The sequence below is a fragment of the Corylus avellana genome, chromosome 6, assembly GCF_965113065.1.
Source record: "Corylus avellana chromosome 6, dhCorAvel1.hap1.2, whole genome shotgun sequence".
NCBI classification, from domain to species: Eukaryota; Viridiplantae; Streptophyta; class Magnoliopsida; order Fagales; family Betulaceae; genus Corylus; species Corylus avellana.
The window spans coordinates 30,406,948-30,432,287 of NC_142495.1; the positions used below are offsets into that span (position 1 = coordinate 30,406,948).

Here is a 25,340-nt window from a genome sequence, read left to right on the forward strand (position 1 = left end):
CAGCAATGATGGAACTGGGCGATTCAAGTTTGCATTCTTATCAATTTTGCTCTCTATTCAAAATGGTAGCCACAGACCCAGGCTCTATACGAATATATTGAGAAATATGACATATCACCGTTTTGTAAAGCTCACCAAATCCAGAATATTGGCAAATGTTGTAATTTAAATATTTTTCAAAACGCTCACTCTCATGGGTAGCGCGTGAGGTACTTGTCGGTGTGTGAGGAGGGAAGTGGAAGTTTACCATCAAAATTCTGCTATTCCAATGGGTTATTTGGGCCTTTTTATGTTGAATCAAAGTCTTATGAGCTATGGTCTAGAGTTGGGAATGAAGGTTTTCGACTAGCTGAGTGGAGCAAAGGGCTTTTCCGGTCGGTGGAGATGAGCTTTCCGAGCATGGTTACTTAACATGATGGAGGAATTGATAACTGGAACTTCGTCAAAGGAGTTTTGTAGGACTCATCATGTTGGAGATTTGGTGCTCATCTTGCAGAAACGGCAGAACCATTACAGGCAGTTTTTGAAAATTACAAAGTATGTTTGTGGAGGGAGGCATAGTTATTACAAAGATAGGATATTTTATATATGATATGATTTGTGATTGCTTATCCATAATTCCATTGGTTGAGATTTTTGTACTCTTGAAAGAGTGTTTCCAATCATTATTTTTGGTACAAGGTATGTCGATTTTTCAGTTTATGTTGTTTTACGTTTTTTTTTTTTTTGTTTTGCACTACGTGCAAATTGTTTACTGCTTAGTTGACAGACAACATTGGCTTTCAAGGTTTCATTGGACCCAGGAAAAGTTTAAAGAAAAAGAGACAATTCTTTTCTATTATATTAGTATTTTTAGTGTTCCTTTTTTTGTCTTTCTTTTCAGTGGTTCTGTTCTTCTCTTTTCGGTTTTTGTTCTTATTTTCTATTCTAATTTATATATTAGTATTTATTCACCTTCCTCGCTCCTGCAGGGGCCACCTTTGTCTCCAACATTCCAACCGAGGTTCCTCTCCAATCTGCTACAGTTTTTAAATCATTGGGGATCTCCCACGACCCTTCTATTGGACTGAGTTTTTTGCCCATTTCTGGTCGTATTGTGTTCTACCAGTATTTTTTTTGTTAGTTTGATATTCTAGAAGGGATTACACATTATGGCCTCACATTTGGCAGATTCTAGAAGGGATTACACTATGCTCAAAACAGAAGAAAATTACATAGCTGAAAATATCATTTTTTATAATTAAAAACATGGTGACAATGGACAGTATCAATTACCTCAGCCACATCTCTCAAGACAGAAGTGTAAGATCGATCATGATCTCCTGTTTCCTCATCCTTTTTTGTCACTTCCTTGTCAATGAGAGATTCTCCTCCCCACAGATCAGGAGCATGCCAGGATTCCCATTCTGCACTGGTCTGGGCTGGATGAGCATCCCATTTTAATGCAGGCATCTAAATGCTACCACCTTCCCGCACAGATGAAGCTTTGAATAGACTGCTCCACTTCTGTGTATTGCCTGGGAGAGAAGGATCCGCAATGATTGGCAAGGATGAAAACAATGAAATCAACTTGTTTGTTTGATCCCGGTCTAGTTCAACCCAAAATAGTCTTGGTTTAAAGTAGTTTTCAGCAATTACAGGTTTGAACTAATCTTCCAGCAAGGGCTGGCAATGCATTGGAGTTCGAATCTTGACCTAAAATCACAAACACCATAAAATATGTGAACATTTATTGAATTTGATATAGTAAACACAAAAATCAAACATCACAACCCAGCTACTGGACATAATGGTAATAATCACATTCAATACCTGTGTCACATAGTGGGTACATGAACCACCTGAAGTCCATCCACATGGATAAATATTCATCTGTCCTGAGCTTGCAGCCTCGAAGATTGCATGAAGCTTCCTATCACTGTAGTTGAATGAGAAAAGCGGCAAAGCAACACTAACATTCTCTACATAAGAGAAATGTGTAGCTGTTAATCCTGTTAAAAAATGTGAATCGCGTTTACAAGTATGACTCGAATAGTATGCACAAATAAATTTTCTAACAGAGACAAAACTATGCATGCAAGCATATGTGTCTAGATCAAATATTTCCACCTCAGAAACAACGAGCTTTAATTCCACCACCAATTGCAAAAAAATTCTGATTCGGAAAAACTCCTCCTAAGCCTCCCCTCTTTTGATTCAATGAAGGAAAGTAACCCACTTATCGCTTAGTGGGTTGTATGATTCAACTTCAAACATGAAAGATTCATCGACTTGTCAATAAAGCAATGCACAAAATGATAAGTCAAGAGGAGAGACCATAACTATTACCTGTATTGTACCACATATTATCATATGCACCGCCAAACAAATAAACTTCACTATTTGGCTTTGCAGCTGAGGCATGTGAACGTAGAAAACTCATTAGACAAAGTGATTCCATAAGATCACGAGAAGGAGAGTAACAATTGAAAGCCGGTAACAACAAAGAACCATCATATCCTCCGGCAATAAGTACTTTCTCATCAAGGTCTGAATGAATTTCATTACTTTATTCGACTTTTTCAGTAACATGTCCAATTTCAGGAAATGACACGTGTTCTAAAATCTTGATGTCCTCTTTTATACTTTGAAGTTTTGTTCTTAATTCAACCTAAATTGCAAAATTTAATCAGGCATGGATTCAAGATCATTGCAAGGAAGATTCAGATAAAAACAAAAAAGTAAAATAAAATAAAATATGTATACTTCGCATGATATTATTGTAGTTGTCGGTTTCTTCATGATAATTCATTAGGAAACGAAGCAAGAGATGTTCTTTTCAGAACATGAAGAAAAATAAATGCACAACTTGCAGGACATTTGGCAGATTAAAGAAAGCTACCTTAGTGAAGCAGTCAAATGTAAATGCCTATGCTCAAAACAGTAGAAAATTGCACAGCTGAAAATAACATTTTGAGATGAGAACCATACCATATTCTGCAGCAAAGAACTTCCTGTTTCTAGTTTTTTAACAGGAATGATTTAAAATCCCTCTTTGCTTGCTGTGACCGTACAACACACACATGATACCAAGTTAAAAAGGTAATTAGATGAAAATGGAACTTAAAATTTAAAAACATGGTGATAATGGACAGTATCAATTACCTCAGCCACAAGAAACTGAAGTTCAGAGGACTCCATTTCTAAAACCATTTGTGCTTCTGATGCCATCCCAAGTACCCTTCTTTTTTGTGGAAAAGAAGTCCTCACATCTCTCAAGACAGAAGCGTAAGATCGATCATGATCTCCTGTTTCCTCATCCTTTTCTTTCACCTCCTTGTCAATGAGAGCTTCTCCTCCCCACAGATCAGGAGCATGCCGGGATTCCCATTCTGCACTGGCCTGGGCTGGATGAGCATCCCATTCTAATGCAAGCATCTCAATGCTGCCACCTTCCTGCACAGATGAAGCTTTGAATAGACTGCTCCAATTCTGTGTATTGCTAGGGAGAGAAGTATCCGCAATGACCGGTGAGGATGAAAACAATGAAATCAACTTGTTTGTTTGATCCCGGTCTAGCTCAACCCAAAATAGTCTTGGATTAAAGTAGTTTTCAGCAATTACATGTTTAAACTGATCTTCCAGCAAGGGCTGGCAATGCATCCGGATTCGAATCTTGACCTAAAATACAAACAGCATAAAATAGGTGAACTTCATTTATTGACTTTGATATAGTAAACACAAAAATCAAACAACATCACAAGCCAACTACTGGACATAATGGTAATAATCACATTCAATACCTGTGCAGCATAGAGGGTATCTGAACCATCTGAAGTCCATCCACATGGATCAATATCATTCATCTGTCCTGGGCTTGCAGCCTCAAAGATTCCATGAAGCTTCCTATCACTGTAGTTTAATAAGAAAAGCAGCAAACCAACACTAACATTCTCTACATGAGAGAAATGTGTAGCTAGTAATCCTGTTCAATAATGTGAATCGTGTTTACAAGTATGACTCAAATAGTACCCACAAATAAATTGTCTAACAGAGACAAAACTATGCATGCAAAGCGTTGGTGGGAAGTCAACTAACCAAACAACTGTTTGGAATAACATTTGTCAATAGTGTTATATGTGCAGCCAAAGATAACTCCACACAGGTTGCTCTTCCTTAGATTCCTTGCAGTTACACTGCAATTCTCTGTCCACTGAGTTTTAGATGCTTCCTTCATCTTGCGTATCTCTTTCTTTCTCCCTGTATCCATTCTGTTATTCCAGAAAATCACATGACATTAAGTCCTCTACCATAAATTTCAATAATTTGAAGTAATAACCGAAGGTAGATAAGGCAGCTCCTTTAACCATTTTCCCTATTCCGCATATGCCAAAATGATACTAAAATCTTTTCAAGTGGTTTACAGATTTGATTGAAGCACCACTCCCAAAAATTACAGATTCTCATGCAAAAAATCAATTGCTACGAAATTTGTAACCAGAAGAAGAGCGAAGTGAGAATTACACATTTTTTAGATGGTAATTAATAATACAAAACAATTCCGCAAAGTGAATAGTTCAGGAGGAATTTTAGAGCATACACGTATGTGTTAATAAGAATATAAATTCTAGAACATTTACTTTCAACAACTTAATGAAATATTTATAAACCTTTTAGGCGAGTTTTAGCCATTCAGGATCATGACAGAACAATTATTAGTTCAGCTTTAACTTAGTTATCTATTTGGTCACAGCCAGTACTCTTCTTAATATAAGCTTTTACAAGTTTCCTTCCTAAGATTGAGGTTCAACAATGCGTTAACGTAAGAAACTTTAATCTAGCACGGAAATAGGATGGAGAGGGTTTAGGGTTTGGGGTTGATCAATAACACAACCAAAACAAACAGTAAGCTTGAGATTTATCAACAAACAAGCACTCGGTTTAACGAAAAACATGTAAACAAGGATTTTAACTATCATCATCAACGATATTAGTTTATAAGTACTGAAACAAAACAGCAATACTAACTCCAGAATTGCAGCTTTCTGGAATTGAAAATATCCAATGAATTTCACATAACTCAAACAGTCAATAATAAGGAAAATTAATCAAAATTCGTCCAAGTAACAAGAATAACAACAACAAAAAAGAACCCTCGGTTATAAAAATTACTCGACAATTGAAAATATCAAATGAATTTCACATAACTCAAACAGTCAATAATAAGGAAAATTAATCAAAATTCGCCCAAGTAACAAGAATAACAACAACAAAAAAGAACCCTCGTTTATAAAAATTTCTCGACAATAAATTCAAATAATAATAATAATAATCACGGACAGAGCAACATAGATCAAATGCTCTTCGTCGCAAGCATTGTTCATTCGGAAGGTACGAAAAAAGTAAATTAAAAATTAAAAAGAGCGCCATTTGTACCTTGTAAACATACATTATAAAGTAAAAGTAGTGAACGTCGTTTCCTCACCTTGAGACCAGAGGTTGTACGATCGATCCTCAAGTTAGATACGTGAAAGCAGTACGGGAGTTCCGGTGTTTGTTTCTCGGGTTTAGAATCGAGAACGTGAGAGAAAAAGATATTGCTTAGCGTCGTGAGGTGTCTGAAAACTGAAAAAGTCTGAAATGAAATGCCTATGAGCTATAAGGCGGGAAGCTACGAAAGTACCATGTCCCTATCGAGCTGTTTGTTACTTTGCTTTGGGCCTTTTGGCGTATACAGTTGCTTTTCGTGCCCATGCCACATAATAGTTTAGCCGGTCCCCTTTTTTATAATTGAAAAAACTACATATATCTCCTCAAAAAGACTACTCTATTATTAGCGTTCTTTTAAATTATTAATTATGTCAATATTTTTTAAAAAATTATAAAAAGAAATTGTTAATATATATTCATATTAAAATAATAGACATTGTCATCTTAAGATTAAAGAGCCAAAATTATTTGGTTCCTTTCGTAACATTTTATACGGAGTTTTTTTTTTTGTTTTTTAATTGCGACGGTAAATGCAAAAATGATTTTGATTGTTTTATAAATGTTTTGCATGTTAAATTTTTTTATTAAAAAGCAAAAAATTGTTTTAAAAGAGTTGCCAAACAGCCCGTAAGATAAGACTCAGAAAACTAACCGGCAGGGGCGGACGTACGTTGATGAGTGGGGGGACGAATGTCCCCCCAAAAGTTTTCAGAAATTTTATATTAGCATGTGAAATTTTATATATATCCCCTAATTTCAAAATTTGTCCCCCCAAATTACTGAAGTTGTCCCCCCAAAACTCTCTCACCAAAAAATTCTTCAACAAATTGTCCCATCAAATTTTTTTTATTCTTTTTATCTTCAGCACTCTCTCTCTCTCACCAAAAAAATTCTTAAATTGTCCCCAAAATAATTTTTTATTCCTTTTGAGCTGCTTTGGCTGGATCACCATTTTCACCAAAACAAGAAGGAAAGTCTACCTCAAATCACTGAAGGTGAAGTCAAGCACCCAACCCAAATGCTTCAAAATTAGTTTCACAGCGCATCAACTTGATCTGGGTATCTGGTTTTTGAAGCCAGCACTTGAATATGAGAAAGAGAGAGAGAAAGACTCAGATTTGCTTCACTGGCAAAGTCCCTGCCAAGTCCAAGATTACTCAAAAGAAAAATAGGCTTAGAAATAATAAAGAAAGAAGAGGAAGAATGGGTAATAAAGAGAGAGAGACAGCAGCTTGCTAAGTCACATGGTAGGGAAATACGAAGAAATGGCAATTACTGTGTATTTGTTTAGGGTATTTGCTGGATTTGGGTATTTCCAGATTCACGCATGGAGAGAGAGAGAGAGCCCTTGCCGGAGTGGATTTGGCTTGTCTCAAAGTACTCTCATATTTTCTTTTTTCTTCTAGATAATTTTCAAGGCCTTTTATTTTTATTTTTATTTTTTATGAATAATTTTCATGGCTTACTTGTTAAAGATTAAAATTAACATTTTGACTTATCTAATTTGAGATTTCATAGGATTAAAATTTGGGTTATCTTAATTATTGTTGGCTGTAGTATTGTTTTGGCTTGTCTCGTACTCTCAAGCTCAACATTATTGTAGTTGGGAGCCTCATGGCATTTTGTTAGGAGAAACAACTCATGCTCAAAGGTACAATTTTTCTTGAATCATATAGATTGTGCTTAGTTTATATTGCTAATAATTTATGCTAATGTGTGCTTGTAATGCCATAAGATTAAGATTTTGAATAAGTATTTGCTGTATTTTGATGTTATACAAGTTTTGTTTTTAGCTTTAATTGTTGGTTAATTTGATGGGTTTTAATTCATTAATTTATTTGTCATTCTTTCACTTATCAGTGGTAATAAAAATTATAATAAAATTCTAACAAAAATGACTTGTAATTTACTATGAAATTATATAAGTTCGGTAGATGCTGCTATATTCACTCCCAAGTAAAATAGTCACAACTGATATCTCCGGCTTACCCTTTTAATTAGAAAAAAAAAAAACAAACAAAAAAAAAATGTCGTCCCCCCACACTCAAAATCCTGGTTCCGCCCCTGCTAACCGGCCGGTCAAAGGAAAGACTCTCCAAAAATCAGCGTGATGAATCGAAGAGCCCTGCGCCAATAGACTCGAAGACACCATTTTCGCATTTCTCTCCAAGGTATCTCTCTCTGCACTCTGCAGTCTACAAAATCCCAAAGCACTAAAAAGCTAACTTGGGACAAATCCAAAGAAAAACAACCAATATGCACGGTATGCACCGGCCACCAACTCCCAGTTCCTTCCTATTCCTGCAACGTGAACCGGCATGCACCAACCCAGTTCTTACGAGGAGCTTCAACGTTCTACGGTACAAGGTTTTTTTTTTTTTTCCTACTCGTTGAACCATATGAACCAGCGAAAATTCCAAGGAAACCCACCCCGACACTCAAGATTCACTTCCAGCTTTCACGTTAGTCACCATTTGTCTGAAAACCTACCCCCAACACGCAAATTCACGTCCAGTTTCCCTCAAATTTGCTTATAAGTGACGTGGACATGCTATGTCAGTGCCACGTTCCCTTGTAAGAGTTTCCATGTTTGTACCCATATCATTTCTCAAGCGTTTTAGTCGTTTTTTTTTTTTTTTTTTTTGATAAAACTATATATATATATATACTTAATCACCCAAATAAACGCGATTTACAAAAGTGCCATCAAAAATTAAAAATATTTTAAAAAATGATAAAAAAATGTTATATTTCACATTTTTATTATACAATATTGATGTGATAGTTTAACTAATCTTTAAATTTTTTTATTTAAAAAAAATAACTAATTCAAAGGTTAGTTGAGATTGTCATATTAATATTGTGAGATAATTGTAAGATAAAAATATAATTTATAACATTATTCTACTAAAAAATGACACTTAATTTTCTCAAACTACAATGCTTATAAATTTTATAATGGGAGTGACCAAAAAATATTCTCCATAACTTTGTAGGTTGTTTAACCACTCCCTTATGGAGCCACCCATAGTCTTATGGGATGGGTTGGCTAACCATATCTTGCCGAGTGGATTGCAATCTTTAGGTTTGAGATTAACTGAACCATCTTCTTATAAATTAAATATGAGAATTTATAAGAAGAAACAAATTAGTCAAATTATAATTAGAGGTCTTTAGAAGCCTAATCCCACCTAGTAAGAAATTAATGATGAAACTTATCATCCATGAGTGTCTTATATATAATTTATAACTCTATATGAGCTATTTATCTTTTCAATGCAGAAGTTAGGTGTTGCAAATTAACACCACCCGACCCCAACCCCTAACCTAGCACATAAACACACAAACACACACAGAGAGAGAGAGAGAGAGAGAGAGAGAGAGAGAGATTGAAAAAGATTCCATTACGTACAACTCTAGGAAATTTGCAGCTAAAATGACAAGAATTCAGAGCTATTCTCCCACAGAGGAGGCACATCGATCTACGCACCCCAATACCTGTGCGCCAACTTCTCCTCCTCCCGGTAATGTTGAACATACCTGCATTCAGTTAGGTAAAATATATAGATAAGCTAATGTTAAAGCACATTTGCAATAGTAAAAACAGATTGGAGCTAAGAAGTTCAAACATATATACAATTCCAGAAATGAAAGAGCAACTTCTATTTCGTGAATGACTCAACATCTTGCATGAGCACTCCAAAATACTTGCTTGATTATTTACTAAAGCTTTCATACTTTCTGAATTTTGGCTCATTTTTAGAGCCTAACTCATTTAATATATATATTTTGTGTTCTTTGCTGCTGCCATGCCATGCCATGCCATTCCATTGTAACATAACGCTTTAGTTTTGTACGATTTTTGGTGTAATTTGATTGTAAGAAAGTGTTTGTGGAATAGAATGAATGGAATGGAATGGATGATCATAAGGGTGACTGATTCGAGATACTCAGTCCTCCAAAGAAAGAAGGAAGGAAGAAAGGATTCTGTGATATTCATCAGTACTGATCGCTAGTGTTGAGATTTATACCATTGATCTGAAATGGCAACTATTAATATGGGCCTAACTACTCAACTAACCAAACAATGAAAAATGGGCTACAATTATAACAAAATGATTTACAACCATATCAGTCATCAGACCCGTTACACATTGAGAAAAAAGTTTTTTTTTTCTGCAGCTAAAAGGGGGATTGCTTGGAGCTAAAGGTGCACCACGCTAAAGGCTTCAAAGTTCAACCTCACCGGTTGTTTCCCGATAATCTCCAAATACCTGTTTCTTCACAGTTCAAACACCGATGAATCGTACATACTTCCGTTTCCATCTATCTCGTTGTTTGACTGCCCGCAGTAGAGGGTCCTGTCGTCGGAACTATTTTATCCGTGACCTGCGTGGAGTACAGACTGACGTCTGTAGCCAAACACTCTCTTTAGCTTGCGGGACGTGTCAGCTGGGTGATGACGTGGCACGTTATTGGGCTAGCCTTCTATCTATTGGGCCACAGCCTATGTCGATTGGCAGTTTGAGAATAGAATTTCAGCTGTCGGGCCTTGGGGTATTGGGTCATTGGGTGGTGACTGGTGATACCCGAAGGAAGATCGCAGTGAGACTTGGTGCCAATCGCCGGCAGACTCAAATGAAAGTTTTCCACGTTCCTTGCTTGGAGGATAACTACTCGTATCTGTAAATGGAACTCACTTTTCTGAATCAATTTTTCGAAATTGCTGTTGATTGGGTTGGTTTTTCTACTTTATGATTATATGTTGCTAAGAAATATTTGTTGTGGATTGCAGCATCGTCGATGAGAGTTCGAAAGAAGCGGCAGTAGTAGATCCAGCGGAGCCCGAGAAGGTTCTAGAAGCTGCCAAACAACACGGCGTCCTTCTCAAGCTCGTTCTCACCACCCACCATCACTGGTATCTTCATATTTGTTATGTAATTTTCAGTTATTACCCTCGCGGTTTTGTTATGTGCGATGATTTAGGGTTTCTGTCTTTGTGATTCTGTGAAATTTAGAGCACTGAATCTTCGTTTCATTTTGGGTGGTTTTTTATATTCAATTCCCGCCGATGTTACTGTAGGGATCATGCAGGTGGAAATGATAAAATAAAGCAGCTGGTACCTGGGATTAAGGTCTATGGTGGTTCCATTGATAATGTCAAGGGTTGCACTGATAAAGTGGAAAACGGTGATAAGCTCCATCTTGGCGCTCATGTCAACATACTGTGTCTTCATACACCTAGGTATGATTGTTCAACTTGTTCCCTGCTTATTTATTATTCTTCCTTAATTAATCTTGTTTATTTGTTTTCTTATGGACTATGTTTGGGATGGAATCTAATTCCTAGTAGGTATATTCAGCCAATCAGAAACTTTTCTATGAGGGGAAAATACATTTTACCCCCTATGGTTGGGCCACAAAATACATAGCTCCCCTAAGTTTTAGTTTATCACTAACCCTTTGTGCTAACTTCCTGAAAATGTAGCTTGTAAACCTTAACCCCTTATGCTCATGTCATAAGTGTGAAAGTCAACATATAAGCGAAACATTACCTCTAACCAATCAGAAAATGCTGTCACCTAACATTTTTACACATTTCCCCGGGCCCATTGTATCAGTTATTCATTCATAATAAAAAACTAAATACAATAATATAGTTTTTCCATTTTGTCGTTATGATCATCACTTGGCTATTCAAGATGATAGTAAGGGGTGAATGTGTATAATTATGCATGATATGACATAATGTGATTGGTTATAGCCTAGATATGTTGACTACACACTTTGAACCTGACCACAAAAACGTTGTGTGTTAGAAGGCAAGCTTTAGGGAGCTTCCGTATTCTACGGCTTAACCCTAATGGTTAAAATGTATTTTCAGCTCTCTCTCTCTCTCTCTTGATGTTTGCATATGTGTTACCCTAGATGCTTTAGTAAAAATCAGCTTGCTAAACATGATTGGAAAGTTGAAATAAAGAATTTGCACTTCCGAGATTAACATGTATAAATGTAACACATTTTGCAAATCTATCTTTTGTACCATCTGCTTCTGTATTTTGTGTCTGCTGAACCACTTTTCTGTACTAGTCAGTGTTCTTCAGAAATCTGCCTGTTGTCTTACCTAATCTTTTGAATCTTGAGTTTTGATTTTGCTTGGCTAATAACAAGGAGTAATGTTAAATTCTCAACTACCATCCCACTCCCATACAACTGGGCTAATGTGGCAGTACCCATCAGTCTTTAGATTTTTTTTTTTTTTTTTTTAATAAAGGGTGATTCAAGAGCTTATGAGCACAGCCACATCAGTCCAGTTATATGGGAGCGGGATAAGAGTTGAGTATATAGCATTACTCAATAACAAGAGATGCTTTTGATCTTCCTTTAAGGTAGAATTTCCTTTCTGTATAATTTGTATGATATGCTGGAGAATTTAAACCTTGCAATAGAAATAATTGAACCGTAGAAACCTGCCTAGGGGTGTAAACGAGCCGAGCTTGAGCGAGCTTCCCTTGTTTGGGCTTGGTTCTTTTAAATTTTACTCGAGCATGATCTCGAGTCGAGCTTAAGGACAAGCCAAAAAATCGAGCCCGAACTCGAGCTTATAATAAGTCGAGCCAAGCCTGGCTCTTATATTTAATTTATTTATTTTATTATAAATTTAAACTTCAAGTACTCTTAAACGTCTTAAAAAGCCAGCTTACATATGAGCATTTGCTTAGCTTGGCTAGCCAAGTATGGAGCCTGAGTCAAGATAGCAAGATACTTGGTTTCGAAGAGAGAGGATATGTATCATTTTATAATAAAATGATGCTATTAGGAAAAAAAAATCATCAATTTTTAATATTAAGATGAGCAACTATGTGAACAACTACCAATTCGAGCCTTAAACGAGCTGCTCACGAGCCTAACCGAGTCGAGTCGAGCTTGCTTCGTTTAATATTCGAGCCAACATTTGTGTTCACGAAACGCCTCATTTAATAATCGAGCGGAGCCGATTCCGAGCTCGCTCGCGAACGGCTTGCTTGTTTAACACCCCTGTCCCTGCCCTTGTAAATCCTTACCTCAATTCTATGATGACCTCAGTAGATTCATTATTCACATACTATTTTTTGTTCTTGATTGTTTATTTAGCAGAGGAATCTTTCCTTTACCTTTTTGTAGAGGTATGCTTCACTCCTTTCTTGTTTTTAACTTTATATCTGTCTTTGACTTGCTTTCATCAGCCACACCAAAGGTCATATTAGTTATTATGTGACTAGCAAAGAGGAAGAGGACCCAGCTGTTTTCACTGGAGACACATTGGTAAGTTAATGGGAGACTTTCTTTTGTGGGGTTGTGTGTGTTATCAGTTTTCATGAAAAATTTAAATGAAGAAAACCTTTTATTTTTCTGTTCTGGTATTTTTCTTTGTTGGGGAGGGTTGGGGTAGTAAAAATGAGGGAAATCAATTTAGCTTAGCAATATGAATGTACTCACAACGGATCTATTTTTTCTCCTTAGTTGAAATAGTGGGCAATTGCCATCACCTTCATTTGTCAAGAGGGGAAGAAAAGGTGAGAAATCTTTAAGGTGGGATGCCTAGAATTTTTGGGGTTAGGAAATATACTAGGTAAGGCTACATGCGTTATTTGTCTTGCCTTATGAAGCGGATATCATATCTGTGGATATGAAACAATGTAAAATCAGTTGAAGTCTCAAATTCCTAAATAATTCACTTATCAAAAAAAAGAAAAAGAGTCGATAATTCCTAAATAATGTCCTCATGGGAAGCTTTTTGCCAATTACAGTGAGTCTCTTTATCTTCTAAGTTTTGTATCTTTCATTTATAGTTGTATGGTAACAGGCAGCAAATAATTGTCTCTTGTTTATATGTAGTTTATTGCTGGCTGTGGGAAATTTTTTGAGGGAACAGCGGAGCAGATGTATCAATCATTATGTGTTACATTGGGCTCGTTGCCAAAGCCAACTCGAGTATATTGTGGCCACGAGGTAATTCAGCTTTTTGATTTCTTTTCTTCTGGTTGATCTTGAAATGATTAGATTAAAATTTTCCAAATATTTGTGGACAATGATTTGGGCGTGATTGTACCATGTGTTTTACATTCTCTAAATTGTTGATGTATGTTTGAGATGTGTAGCATCTCCATTTGACATCATTACTATCAAGAATCCGTGGTTAGTATCTACAACCACTAGGTGTGGACATAGGCCTGTTTCTGTTGGTTTTCGCCGTCACCTGACTTCATCGTGTTGGATTGAGAAAAGCGGAAAAAGGTTTGTAGAAAGGGGCTTCTTCAAATATACCATAAATCCAAGTAGGGGCTTCAAAGCTTGTAGTTTAGGGGTGCGCAAGTTTGGAACCCTATACAGGGGGCTAGCACACCATGGCTTTCTCTGCTAGGGGCTCGCTTTGATGCTGATATAAAACCTGTAAAATCGACACGTCGAGCTCTTTTGGGTGGTTGAGTTGTGTCGGTCAGATCTGTTGGTGGTCAAGGGCTTAAGTTACCAATTAAAATTTGATAAATCCAAAGAAACAATTTCCTAACAACTTGTTTTCATGTAATTGGGAGTAATTCCACATTTATTTATGAAGGATTGATTAACTTCATAATGTGGGTCACCAGATTCATTTATCAACATGAAGTTTCTTCAAGTGCAAACTGGAGTCTGGAAGAAATTCTGCAGTCTAGAGAAGAGTAATAGGTTTGCAGAACGTTTCTGCAGTCTTTGGAGTGAACTAGGAAACCAGCATGAAAAAGTTCGCCACTTTCTGCAGTTGCTGAGAATGCCCAGCTGAGGCCTCATTCAGACCCACAAATGTGTTGTGACAAATTAATTTTAGGATCCCCAAAGAAACAAAAAAGAGCAAAATAAAATTAACCCATTGAGTAGGGACACCGTGATTTACGTGGTGGAGTACAAAGAGTAGTAAGAAGAAAATCACTCAAAATCCGAAGTCCCAATATACCCAAAATATTGGGGCCCACTACAAGACTTGTGAAAGACAAGTCGCACGACACAACAAATGTAACAAAAGTATCAACATTTTCATCTTGCCCAACCCACAAGATTCTTGTGTCTCTGAGAGAAATGCCAAAGGAGATCCTATTCTTTTAAAATATGGCCATATAAGAGTGGGACAAACAGGCACTGTTGATCATTACTCATTAGCATTTAGTGAGATGGAAAATTGAGGAAGTAGAAACCTTGAAAGAGAAAGGGAGATCCCATTCCTCAATCACATTTTTTTTCTGGGTTAATATCGTATTTGACTGAGCTTCTTTGTTACATCTGTGCTCCCTGTCAGACTTTCCTTTGTTTGAAATTTTAACACTTCTGTTGTTTTGTATTTCTCCAGTACACGGTGAAGAACTTGCAGTTTGCTCTGACAGTTGAACCAGAAAATGTGAAGATACAGCAAAAGTTAACTTGGGCTCAGCATCAGCGGCAAGCAGGCCTCCCTACTATTCCCTCAACTATTGTGGAAGAACTGGAAACAAATCCATTCATGCGGGTTGATATGCCAGAGCTCCAGGTTCACTTTTCTCTACTAATTACTAGTTCGTGATGTTGAATGAAATTAACAAGGAATATATTGTAGGGGGTTGCAATATATCTGCTTATTGTAGAGTTGGAATTCCAGACACATTTATGATGTGTTGCTACCTTTTTTGGATGAATAAAAAATTTATTGCTACGAAACAAAGATAACATACACTCCAGCCACAAGCCAGATAAACAAAAGCAACACAACCAAATCAAAGCGCCAACAACACAACTAACTACCCAAGCAAAACAAATTGTCAACAAGACAGAAACACAAGAAAAAAGAGTAGCCAAGACAGCCATTACATCAACCCAAAACAGAAAGGTCAATACCCCTCAGAGAACAAATCTCAGCATTCAGAACATTCCTCTTAAACTTACCCATACCACCAATACACATTCTGACCTCCCAGGAAATCAGCTGTAGCAACTTTTCTTCAGACTTTGGAACAGAACCATGACGGATATCATTCCTCAATCTCCAAATATGGTAGACAGTAGCGCTCCAAGAAAGCTTGCAAACAATAGCTTGAAGACATCTAGACTTCAAATTTCGTAAGCCTCTCAACACCACATCTGACCACAGAACAGGGATATCAGAGATAAGACATTTTACCATAAGAGATTTCCAAACCTTCTACTCAATCCACACTCTTAAGAAGAGGTGATCACGACATTCTGTATAACTCCTGCAGAAAACACATTTGGTTTCACCCAAGTATCCCCAACTTAACAATCTATCCCCTGTTGATAAGCTATTTCTAACAGCCAACCAAAGGAAAAATGCATGTTTTGGGATAGTGAAAGGGGAACCAAATGAGCCTCCACCAATCCACCTTAGGTCTAAAAGACCGAATAACGTTCCAAGTGTCTCTGCAAGTGAAAATTTCCTTCCCCAAATAGCCACATCACTAGCACCAATATGAACCATGGGAAGCTGGCTTTGAATTTGCACAACCTGGTCAGACCTAGCTGGAGGCCAAATCGAAACCCCATCCGACATAATGAATATTACAACCATCCCCGCTCTAAATTTCAGAAACTGCCTTACAACAGTCAATTTGAATAACCTTTTCCAGCAACAAGAGCAATCTTGAGGAATTTTCAGTTGCCAAAAACTCCTCCGTATGTCTCTTTGTGATATACAACTTAATGTTGGCGTTGTCTCTTTTACAGGCGAGGGTTGGTTGTCAGTCTCCTGTGGAAGCTCTCCGGGAGATAAGACAGCGGAAGGACAACTGGAGGGGCTAACTGGTGATCTGCATGATGCTGTTCTTTCTTTGCATGTGTGCCTTGGTTTGTATGTGTGTGTGGTTGTGAATATAGTCATGCAGTTTATAAAATACAAGTCCGTGCTGCTTTGCATGGGTTGTGGTAGTTCTGACGTCTGTGTTTATGATGGACAGCTTGAATAAACCGCTTGGTTTGTTTTTCATGATACAATTTTCATAATTGCATGTAGTTTTGTATTTTGCTGAAATGTTGAGGTCCATTACCCCTCCACAGGAGAAAGTGAAAATGGTGCTCCCGTCTGTTTGGTACTCGCAGGACAGGAGAGAAAAAACCGTCGCATGATTTCTCTGTGTCAAATTTATGTCATCTTTTTTTTTTTTTTGTCCTGAGAAATTTATGTGAGTTTAAATCTTTGTATATATGCTTTACAATAATGTCCAATGATGTGCCAGGTCTTTCAAAAACTTCAAGTTGAAGCATCAGAATCGAGACAGCAAAAGCTTTGGGATGAGTTAATGAGATTTGTGCTAATCAGCATCCATTAAGGATGCTGGTTCGCAACAATTCTCTCCTATGTGGTATATTGAATAGAGAGCAATAAGGGTTGTGACACCAAATTCATAAAAGCCTAAACGCTGTGATTGGTATTTCTTTGCTGTGGCTTTTTTTCCTTCGTTTTTTTTTTTTTTGGCTTATGCGTGGATAGTCTGGGGAAAGTATGATGATTGATTTCACAGCTGTGCTCTTACATAGCGAGTGTCACATAAGTGAGTGAATTTGTACGGTAAAAACAATTTTCAGCATGATAATAATACTTGGGCTATGTTTGCGAATCTACTTCTTTATTTTTTTTGCCTTCTGTTTTCAATTTGAATTTTCCATTAATATATTATTTACAACAATATTTCAATAACGCATGCGTGTAACTTTTGTTGTAGTAGTAGTAGTTTTACTTGCTATTTAGAAAAAAAACTAATGAATTAGAGGGGAGTGATGGCTGGACAACCATTGTTTGTCCGGGGCGGCAGCACAGTCATTCCTCTCCTCAATTGAAGTGGTCATAAAGTCGGTCTCTTCTTTATTTTTTGAAAAAAAAAAAAAAAAATGATGTATCTCATATTTGAAATTTGGAGCGATAAAAATAAAAAATAATATTTAACAAACTCTTATACAACTGTTAAATGCAACTATAAAAATGTGGTAGGGAATGGTAATCATTAAATTTTATTTTATTATTAATGATGAATTTTTACTGTTAGATTATCGTAATTTAAAAAAAAAAAAATTTTTTGAGAGGATCATGTTATGGGTTGTATAATAATTATATAAGGGTTTAATAAATATCATTCCTCGATAAAAATTGATATAAAGTAGGTTGATCCATACGAAAGTAGATTTTGTCTGAAGCGGATAACTACGCTTGTCGGATTCAGTTATTTACAAGGAAAAAGAAAAGAAAAAGCATCCAGCTGTATTGAAAATAAAATACAATAAAAATGATCAATCATAGACATTTCCTCCCCGTCACCTGGGGTCAATTACCGCGTCGCTCTCTCTCTCTCAGCCTCAGCTTCAGCCGAGGAGTTGCGCACTGTTGAGAAAACCACCTTTCGATTAGACCGAGTAACTTTCCAGTTCATTTGTGCATAAAGAATGAATGAGAGAGTTGGGGAGTAAAGGGGGTTAGGGCTTTAACTTGGGAATCGAAATGGAGACGAATTCTTCGTCATCCACATCCCAAACACAATCCCCATCCGGAACTCCTCTTGCTAGAACTAGTACTAGTAGTAATTCAAATTCAACAACCAGATTCGGTGGCCTGCTGCTGCCTTCTCTCAGTTTCTTCCAATCGCCGCTTTCGGTTTTACTCGAATATTCCGGTATTCTTTCGGCAAGGTCAAACCGCGACCACGATACCGAAACCGAGACTCTCATCGTCAACACCCCTGATTCCACCGCCACCACCGGCACTTCCGGCGAGGTTTCTATTCGCATAATTGGTGCCGGAGACAATGACAGTGAAGAGGTTGGGGTGGCCGAGAGAGTCCCCGCGGTTCCTCCGTCAACTGGGCGCGCCCAGGAGAATGGGCTGGAAGATGGCGGCGTCTCTAGCGATTCTTCTCACCAGAGATATGATATTCAGCAGGTTGCCCGCTGGGTTGAGCAGATTCTACCTTTTTCATTGCTCTTGCTCGTCGTCTTCGTTCGTCAGCACTTGCAAGGTACCCTACCCTACTCCCCTTCTTCTCTCTATTCTATTCGATGTCTCTCTTCTTCTTGTGTGAACTAACACATTTCTATAACTCTACGGGCTGCAAATAATGTCTTGTGCTCATCCAATCAACAAAGGAAACCATGAGTAGCATTTCTAACATATATAACAAATTCATAATGCCTACTTCTCAGTGTATTGAATGCCCTTGCCACTGTACGTAAATTTAATGCAACGGACCAAGGTTTATACAAGATATCTTGATCATTAAGAGCTTCCTTTTTTGTAAAGCTAGTGAAGAAGCTAGGAGAGAAGGAACTTCTATTAGTGGTAAGCTTGATGGAAAATTGTGCTAATGCTGAGCTTAAGATTTTTCTTGTGAGTGGCTTGTGTTGCTGGCTCACTAACAGGAGATGAATCAGATTTCTGCTGTCTATGTATTTGGGTCTTGAATTTAATGCCTGGATTACATTGAATCAGTGAGGCGTAGCCAAGTTTTGTTAACCAACTCCGGTTCTATAATGACTGAGCAACACGCTCATCAACTCCTCCCTCTTCATAAAAATACTTGTACTAAAATACTCAAATCCCTGACAAGGGTGTCAGGAATTTGACCGAGGGAGATTGTGATACTTCAAATTGTCAAAGTTAAGTTTTGCGTTGGATGGAGCATCAATGTGCCAAGTCCCATATTGGTTGTATATTAGGTGAGATTGGGTTATGTAAATCACTTTAGGGTGCTCTAATTGTAATTTTGACCAATTCTTTTGAGGTATGGTGCATATATGGATAATGCCTTCCTTTCATGACAAAGATTGATGACTACGATCTGAGGAATTCAAAATACGTAATTAGAAAGGCATTATTTTCGTAAGTGGAATTGGGAAGGTCAATGAATGCACCCTTGTTTTTTCTATTTAGTACTTGTACAACTCTAATATAGTATCATGGGTAAAAAAATCATTATTTGATAAAGGGCTTTAGGGTAGGTAAAGATAGCATACCTGGGCGTTTGCAGTTCATGATCAGTATCTATATGATCCTTTTAGAGATCAATTGGCATGATTTTTTTTTTTCCTGGGCAGTCAAGGTACATGATTGTTTGCATTTAAAGTTTACTTAAATTTTTACATTAATGAAGACCTTTTCTCTAGTCGTAAAGGGTTAGAGTGGGGTTGAAGTAGGTAGATGTATACGTACTTGTGTATGTATGTATGAATATATGCCTACATTTTGTTAGTATCAGGTATGATAAACTTTTTCATTACTGATCTAAAAAAAAAAAAGAAATGTGCTATAGAATATACATTATAGTGTAGTTCCGTTGGCATATGATAGACTGAGGCTTTCCTTTACCTGGAGATCCTACTGATCTGGCCATAGCATTGTTTAATCGAAGATTGGTAAAATGAAGAAAGATTGTATATGCTTGGGAGGGATTAGAATTATAAAGTTTGATTTAGCTGATATTTTTTTGCTTCTTATCCTTGTTTAGGATTTATACTAGTGTGGGAAGTAATACTGTGAATACACCAAGTGATGGACTTAGTTTGGAGGGGCATATGCACGGTGGATACAGTTTCTCCAACATTATTTATTTACCAGTTCAAATTTCCTGATTACAGGAGGTATTTCATCCTTTTAGGAAATCATGGACAAGATTAGGTATTCAGGAATTTCCATATCTTGGATTACATTATCCATCAACTTAGTTTTTGTTTTTTTATATAAGTAATCAAGACATCATTAAACACGTAAGGTACCTCCAAATACACAGGAAGTATACATCAGAAAACACCTAGTTAAAAGGAGAAAAAAGAATATTGTCCATCAACTTAGTGCCAGGGTTGTTATCCAAACAGAGAGCTTCAGTATAATTGAAGAACTTAGTTGATCTGTTCTCTGTCAGTTCGGCTTTGCTGGTGCTAATTTTCTTCCTGTATGGAGGTTTTCTCATCCTTCGCTCTACTTCTTTTGTGATGAAGTTTTTGCTTATCATCAATGGCAGAAAAAGAGAAGGAGAAAATTAAAATAGAAAAAAGGAACTGGTATTTTGGTAGTTTGACACCTTTATGCATATTGATTTCTATCTCTGGAAATGGATAAACTGGTGAAAGTTGCTTTGGAAAAATGGTGTCCTTTTGCTCCTGTCCTGTACTTATCATTCTTCAAACATTGTTTGGTTGGTGACAATTTATTCTTTGATAACTTGCAGGTTTTTTTATCACAATTTGGATCTCGGCTGTCATGTTTAAGTCAAATGATGTTGTTCGGAAGCAGACAGCTTTAAAGGTGTTATAACGTATTCATTTTTTTTCAAACAAAAAATTATGATATTTGTTCCCACCACTCTAAAACCCATTGTAATCAAATAAAGAGCCTTGGTAATTGTTCTTTTGTGCAGGGAGAGAGGAAAATCTCTGTTCTTGTTGGCACCTTTATTCTCTTTGCGCTGCATGTGATAGGTGTTTACTGGTGGTATCGAAATGATGATCTTTTGTATCCATTGGTAATGCTTCCTCCAAAAGCAATACCAGCATTCTGGCATGCTGTATTCATCATCTTGGTAAATGGTATGGACTTCACTAACTTTATTGTGATTAACTTGGCTTTGGTAGATGTGTGGTGGAGACTTCTTGATCTCTTACAACCTGCATTTATGCTTCTAATTTATATGTTTGAAATGAAATTTAATGAGGAATTAAGATCCTTGTTTGTTGTCGTAATTCAAAATTTCTTCTATTGTCCATAGTGTTCTAGTAGTGTTTTTTTTTTTCCCGGATGATTTTAATTATTTTGTGGACAGATTGCTTCCTCATCTTTATCAGCTCTAATGTTTTTCACTTTGTTAAAGTGGTGTACATCAAGTTCTGTTGATAAATTTTTTGTGCTTTTATCCTTGTCTTGGTCGTTTGTTCTGCCTTTTGTATTACCTGTCAGGTCTTATATTCATAATCCTATCCATTATCATGCCCTCTATCTTGCATTTGTTGGTGCTTCTGGGGCATTTTGTGTAAATTCTGTTACTTTCAGATACGATGGTGAGGCAGGCAGTGATGGCTCTCAAGTGCTTACTTCTAGTGTATTATAAGAATGGCCGAGGCCATAATTTTCGTAGGCAGGTACCATGATGCTGAAGCATTACAAATTTCAGTAAGAATATTACATGCCATTATCTCTTTTAATTTGTCAGAGCTCTCTGACAGTTCTGATGTTGTCTTTTAAGGGTCAGATATTGACTCTGGTTGAGTATACACTGCTGCTGTACCGTGCCTTGTTACCTGCGCCTGTCTGGTATCGATTTTTCTTGAACAAAGAATATGGTAGCCTCTTTTCATCACTGACTACCGGGCTATATTTAACTTTCAAGCTAACATCTATTGTTGAGAAGGTATTTATTTTGTATTGCATTTCTGTGCTCTTTCTGAATTCTTACTTGAAGATGATGAGATACTTTTTGGCACTGAAATTAGTTGAATGTGCCATCTTGAACCTATGTGTTGCTTTTTAGGTCCAATCCTTCTTTGCTGCCCTAAAGGCATTATCACAGAAGGAGGTCCATTATGGTTCTCATGCCACATCAGAACAGGTAAGTGCTTTCCTACAAAATGCTTTTAAGTTGGCTTTTGAAACCAGATTAACACAGTCGAGAACAGTTTCTTCCTCTTATGTTATGACATCTTGCTATTTGTTAAATACTTTAGGAGGAACTGTAGCCCATGGAGAACTACTACATCCCTCTATTTTTTAAGTTTGGCATCTCGTTTAGCTTACTGGGATGGCATTTGTACTGGCGTCTAATTTTGATGGACTTACTTGAACATCTTTTCTTTTGTTAATACCCATAAGACATGGTTCACTGTCCCTGGAACTGACACGTCCTCTGTCTTCTTGGTATTAGAGCTCTCCTATTCTTTTACATAATTCATACTGAGCTATCAGTTAGTCAATATCCCTTCATGTCTGATCAATCAAGTCAACTTCCCTGCACCTGATAAGGATTTTATTTATCTTCGAACTGCTTGCAAATACTCTAGTGCATTATCTTGTTGTCTGGGGCAACTTTGATGGGGGCCTGGGGTCTACTTCTAGTTATACTTTCACTAGCTCAACCTATCAAATGCTTAGTATCTCTTTTCATATTAGCCATTCAGCATAGCAATATGGTTTCCCATGTTGTGCATGGTTGAAAAAAGTGAAGCTATCTAATTATTACCACAAAAAAAGAAAGAAAGAAAGAAAGAAAGAAAAAAAGAAACTGTTCTGTGGTAGAGGAAATAGTTAGAATGCCCAGAAAGAAATGAACTTTAAAGCAATTTAATGATTTTGTTTGCTAGTTGTTTCTGAGGTTCAAACAGAGCCTAATAATTTGCAAGGTGGAATTTTGTTCTGTGGATTTGTTATGACCCCTTGAAATATCTCTCCATGTGAGAAACTGAAATCTGTTCTAGCGTTTTCTGCTTCCAGAAGTTTTTCTACTTTCTGTGTACTCCTACAGCTTCATTCTTGAACGAGGAAGTTGATTTTCTTATTCCAGAACAGGTTTATAGATGTTTCACATCCCTTGTTTGTGCTTGTAGTCTTTTACCCATGTGTACTGGGCATATGTCTCAGTAGAACTGTGGTAAGGGGGGTCATTTAAATGGAAGTGTATACCTGCCCTCTAGGTTTAACAAGTTCAGAGATATTTTAGTGCATGAAAAGACTGTTATTTCAAAAATTGAGCATGGTCTTTAGGTAGGGGATGGGCAAGAGCGTACTTTCAGAATATGCCATGATATGCCTTCTATTTTTAGGCATTGTCATATATTCTTTTTCTTGTGGTACATTCCGGAATTTCATCATCTGGTTCAAACTTTTCAACCATTAAACAAAGCAAGTGTCTGTTGTCATAACTCTTTATTTATTTTATTGGCAAGTTGCACACGGTAGGTCTTGAAACGATGAACATACCATCCACCTTGTTCTTCAAGGTGAGTAATTGTCGTTTTAGCTAGAGCTCATTGATGCCTCTTGGTGTGACTTTGCTCTTCTGTCATCATATTCTTCTCTTGGTTATGTAAAGAAGTACCTGAATTACTTTTTTTCATGTCTTGACCCACAAAGAAGCTCCGAAATTATCTTTTTTTCATGTTACTTATCGAATCAGTCGTTCTTTTTGTCACAACAGTCTATCATACCATTAAGATGCATCTCAATGCAGGTAAATGCAGCTGGAGACCTTTGTGCTATTTGCCAGGAGAAGATGCATGCTCCAATACTGTTGTGCTGTAAACACATCTTTTGTGAGGACTGTGTATCAGAATGGTCAGTTTGACACATTTTGTTTCTCACTTTTTATTTTTTATTCAAATAAATGTTGTTCTTGTCATTGTTTTTAATGTGGATTGTTTCTTGCATACCCATTTTTTTGGATTATCAAATGAACTTGTGAATTTTAGATTACCACTCATAGCTTCTATATAGGGGCTATATAGTGCTAAGTAGAAAGAGGAAAGAAGGCTATGTAGCATTTTTATATTAGCTAGTGATTGTTAGGGGAAGGTAAGTGTCTTTTAGCTTTTTCTTTGTCACTCTTGTGATTTGTCTCTTTCATCTTTGGAAGGAAGAAGTAAAGCGCAAATTATATGAAAGCTTCCCTTAGATGCTTCTAGATATTTAGTTTAGAGAAGAGAATGTGAAAGCAATAGAATGGGAATTGTGTGCAATTAGAGCTACACAATTTTACTTTTAGTTGAATTTATGATTTACTCTGGACGGAAACCCTTTATAACTCGTACCTTGTTTTGTTTTTATGGTTTTGGAATATTAATCAAGATTATCCTACATTGTGGAATATGATTATTAGGGAAAGAAAAATAAAAAATGTATGTGATCATTGATCTGTTCTCGAGGCAAAGAAGTCAAGGTGCTTTTAAGTTGAGACTCTTATCTTTAGGATTTATATGAGCATTCTCTGAGCGTTATCTGTTAAATTCTTTAAAAGAAGAGGGTCTTTTGACAACATCACGCTTTTGTTTTTTAATCCAACAATGATGTGTTTTTGCGTAGTGACCAGAAGCATTGGTTTAATTGAATTTCCATTGTGATGTCTTAAGTGGTTCCTATCATTGATTTGTCTCTTGACAATAAACACTTGTTTGTCAGGTTTGAGAGAGAAAGGACTTGCCCTCTATGCAGGGCGCTGATTAAACCTGCGGATCTGCGAACATTTGGGGATGGATCAACAAGTCTGTTTTTCCAGTTGTTCTGAATTCCAAGTTGTCTGTTCCATTGCATATTTTGAGAGGCGTTCTCTCGGAAGTTTAGTCTTGTTTCTTACATAGTTAAATGGTGAATGTATTTTGGTTTCCTTATCCCATCATTGGATTGGTAGAAACTCGGATGGAAGAAAACTTTCCAAGATTGCGGATTCTATACATACGAGAAGATTTACTAACTACACTTGTATACATACGCAACAATCTGTGATGGGATATGTTATTATCCTTTATAAAAAAATGTTCATCTCTCTCTCTCTCTCTCTCTCTCTCTCTCTCCAGTATATAGCGTTCTTCTTTGTGAGCTGAAGTGGCTGTGTATTTGGACAGTAGTATTAGTATGTTTCTTGTGCACCGGAGGTGTGGAAACAACAATTCACGTGTTATTGGCGCGCTTATTACACAAATGATGAATTCACGTGTAATGAATTTGTTTAAACAAACTAAGTAATTATGATTAGCCCTAGGTCCTCAGCAGTGATTCATATTGTTATGTATAAGGATGTTTCATTATTTGAGCTCCCAACTCTCTCTTCTCTTTTTTTAATTAATTTGCATAGTTTTCATCTTTCTCCATGTTACTCTTGAAATAGAAGTCAAACACTACTGATGTC

At 36.8% G+C, this 25,340-nt stretch overlaps 4 protein-coding genes across 5 annotated transcripts; 2 read left to right on the top strand and 2 right to left on the bottom strand.

Moving 5' to 3' along the window:
- Positions 1 to 1,453: 1,453 nt before the first annotated feature.
- On the bottom strand, positions 1,454 to 5,567 carry LOC132187740 (uncharacterized). The gene is made up of 8 exons (XM_088517791.1): positions 5,465 to 5,567; positions 4,078 to 4,250; positions 3,783 to 3,964; positions 3,145 to 3,660; positions 2,971 to 3,041; positions 2,329 to 2,650; positions 1,813 to 1,961; positions 1,454 to 1,695 (listed from the first exon to the last, which is right to left on the bottom strand). Exons 2-5 carry the CDS (start codon positions 4,247 to 4,249, stop codon positions 3,000 to 3,002), a joined length of 912 nt encoding a protein of 303 aa, XP_088373917.1. The 5' UTR covers position 4,250; positions 5,465 to 5,567; the 3' UTR covers positions 1,454 to 1,695; positions 1,813 to 1,961; positions 2,329 to 2,650; positions 2,971 to 2,999.
- On the bottom strand, positions 1,648 to 2,422 carry LOC148585177 (B2 protein-like). The gene is made up of 3 exons (XM_088517725.1): positions 2,329 to 2,422; positions 1,813 to 1,991; positions 1,648 to 1,695 (listed from the first exon to the last, which is right to left on the bottom strand). The coding sequence occupies exons 1-3, from the start codon at positions 2,420 to 2,422 to the stop codon at positions 1,648 to 1,650; spliced, it is 321 nt and encodes a 106-aa protein (XP_088373851.1).
- A 4,425-nt stretch (positions 5,568 to 9,992) lies between the features above and the next one.
- Positions 9,993 to 16,494, top strand: GLY2 (Metallo-hydrolase/oxidoreductase superfamily protein). Its single transcript, XM_059602735.2, has 7 exons — positions 9,993 to 10,154; positions 10,265 to 10,387; positions 10,553 to 10,714; positions 12,696 to 12,774; positions 13,348 to 13,461; positions 14,834 to 15,010; positions 16,198 to 16,494. Exons 1-7 carry the CDS (start codon positions 10,108 to 10,110, stop codon positions 16,270 to 16,272), a joined length of 777 nt encoding a protein of 258 aa, XP_059458718.2. The 5' UTR covers positions 9,993 to 10,107; the 3' UTR covers positions 16,273 to 16,494.
- A 1,271-nt stretch (positions 16,495 to 17,765) lies between these two features.
- LOC132187514 (uncharacterized) lies at positions 17,766 to 24,977 on the top strand. 2 transcript variants are annotated; one of them, XM_059601851.2, is made up of 8 exons: positions 17,766 to 18,476; positions 20,682 to 20,758; positions 20,871 to 21,039; positions 21,500 to 21,588; positions 21,693 to 21,857; positions 21,978 to 22,055; positions 23,670 to 23,773; positions 24,614 to 24,977. In XM_059601851.2, exons 1-8 carry the CDS (start codon positions 17,963 to 17,965, stop codon positions 24,717 to 24,719), a joined length of 1,302 nt encoding a protein of 433 aa, XP_059457834.1. In that variant the 5' UTR covers positions 17,766 to 17,962; the 3' UTR covers positions 24,720 to 24,977. The 2 variants fall into 2 exon arrangements, with proteins under 2 accessions (XP_059457834.1, XP_059457835.1); XM_059601852.2 differs by having other exon boundaries at positions 21,699 to 21,857.
- The last annotated feature ends 363 nt before the right edge of the window (positions 24,978 to 25,340 follow it).

Coding starts and splice junctions, on each gene's coding strand:
- LOC148585177 (XM_088517725.1), bottom strand. CDS start 2,422: ATGAGTTTTCTACGTTCACATGCCTCAGCTGCAAAGCCAAATAGTGAA. Junction 1,992..2,328: donor TAATATGTGGTACAATACAG/GTAATAGTTATG, acceptor ATTTTTTAACAG/GATTAACAGCTACACATTTC. Junction 1,696..1,812: donor GTACCCACTATGTGACACAG/GTATTGAATGTG, acceptor TTGTGATTTTAG/GTCAAGATTCGAACTCCAAT.
- LOC132187740 (XM_088517791.1), bottom strand. CDS start 4,249: ATGGATACAGGGAGAAAGAAAGAGATACGCAAGATGAAGGAAGCATCT. Junction 3,965..4,077: donor TTATTCCAAACAGTTGTTTG/GTTAGTTGACTT, acceptor ATTATTGAACAG/GATTACTAGCTACACATTTC. Junction 3,661..3,782: donor ATACCCTCTATGCTGCACAG/GTATTGAATGTG, acceptor TTTGTATTTTAG/GTCAAGATTCGAATCCGGAT.
- GLY2 (XM_059602735.2), top strand. CDS start 10,108: ATGAAAGTTTTCCACGTTCCTTGCTTGGAGGATAACTACTCGTATCT. Junction 12,775..13,347: donor TTTTCACTGGAGACACATTG/GTAAGTTAATGG, acceptor GTTTATATGTAG/TTTATTGCTGGCTGTGGGAA. Junction 15,011..16,197: donor TTGATATGCCAGAGCTCCAG/GTTCACTTTTCT, acceptor TCTCTTTTACAG/GCGAGGGTTGGTTGTCAGTC.
- LOC132187514 (XM_059601851.2), top strand. CDS start 17,963: ATGGAGACGAATTCTTCGTCATCCACATCCCAAACACAATCCCCATCC. Junction 21,040..21,499: donor ATTCATCATCTTGGTAAATG/GTATGGACTTCA, acceptor TGTTACTTTCAG/ATACGATGGTGAGGCAGGCA. Junction 23,774..24,613: donor GAGGACTGTGTATCAGAATG/GTCAGTTTGACA, acceptor CTTGTTTGTCAG/GTTTGAGAGAGAAAGGACTT.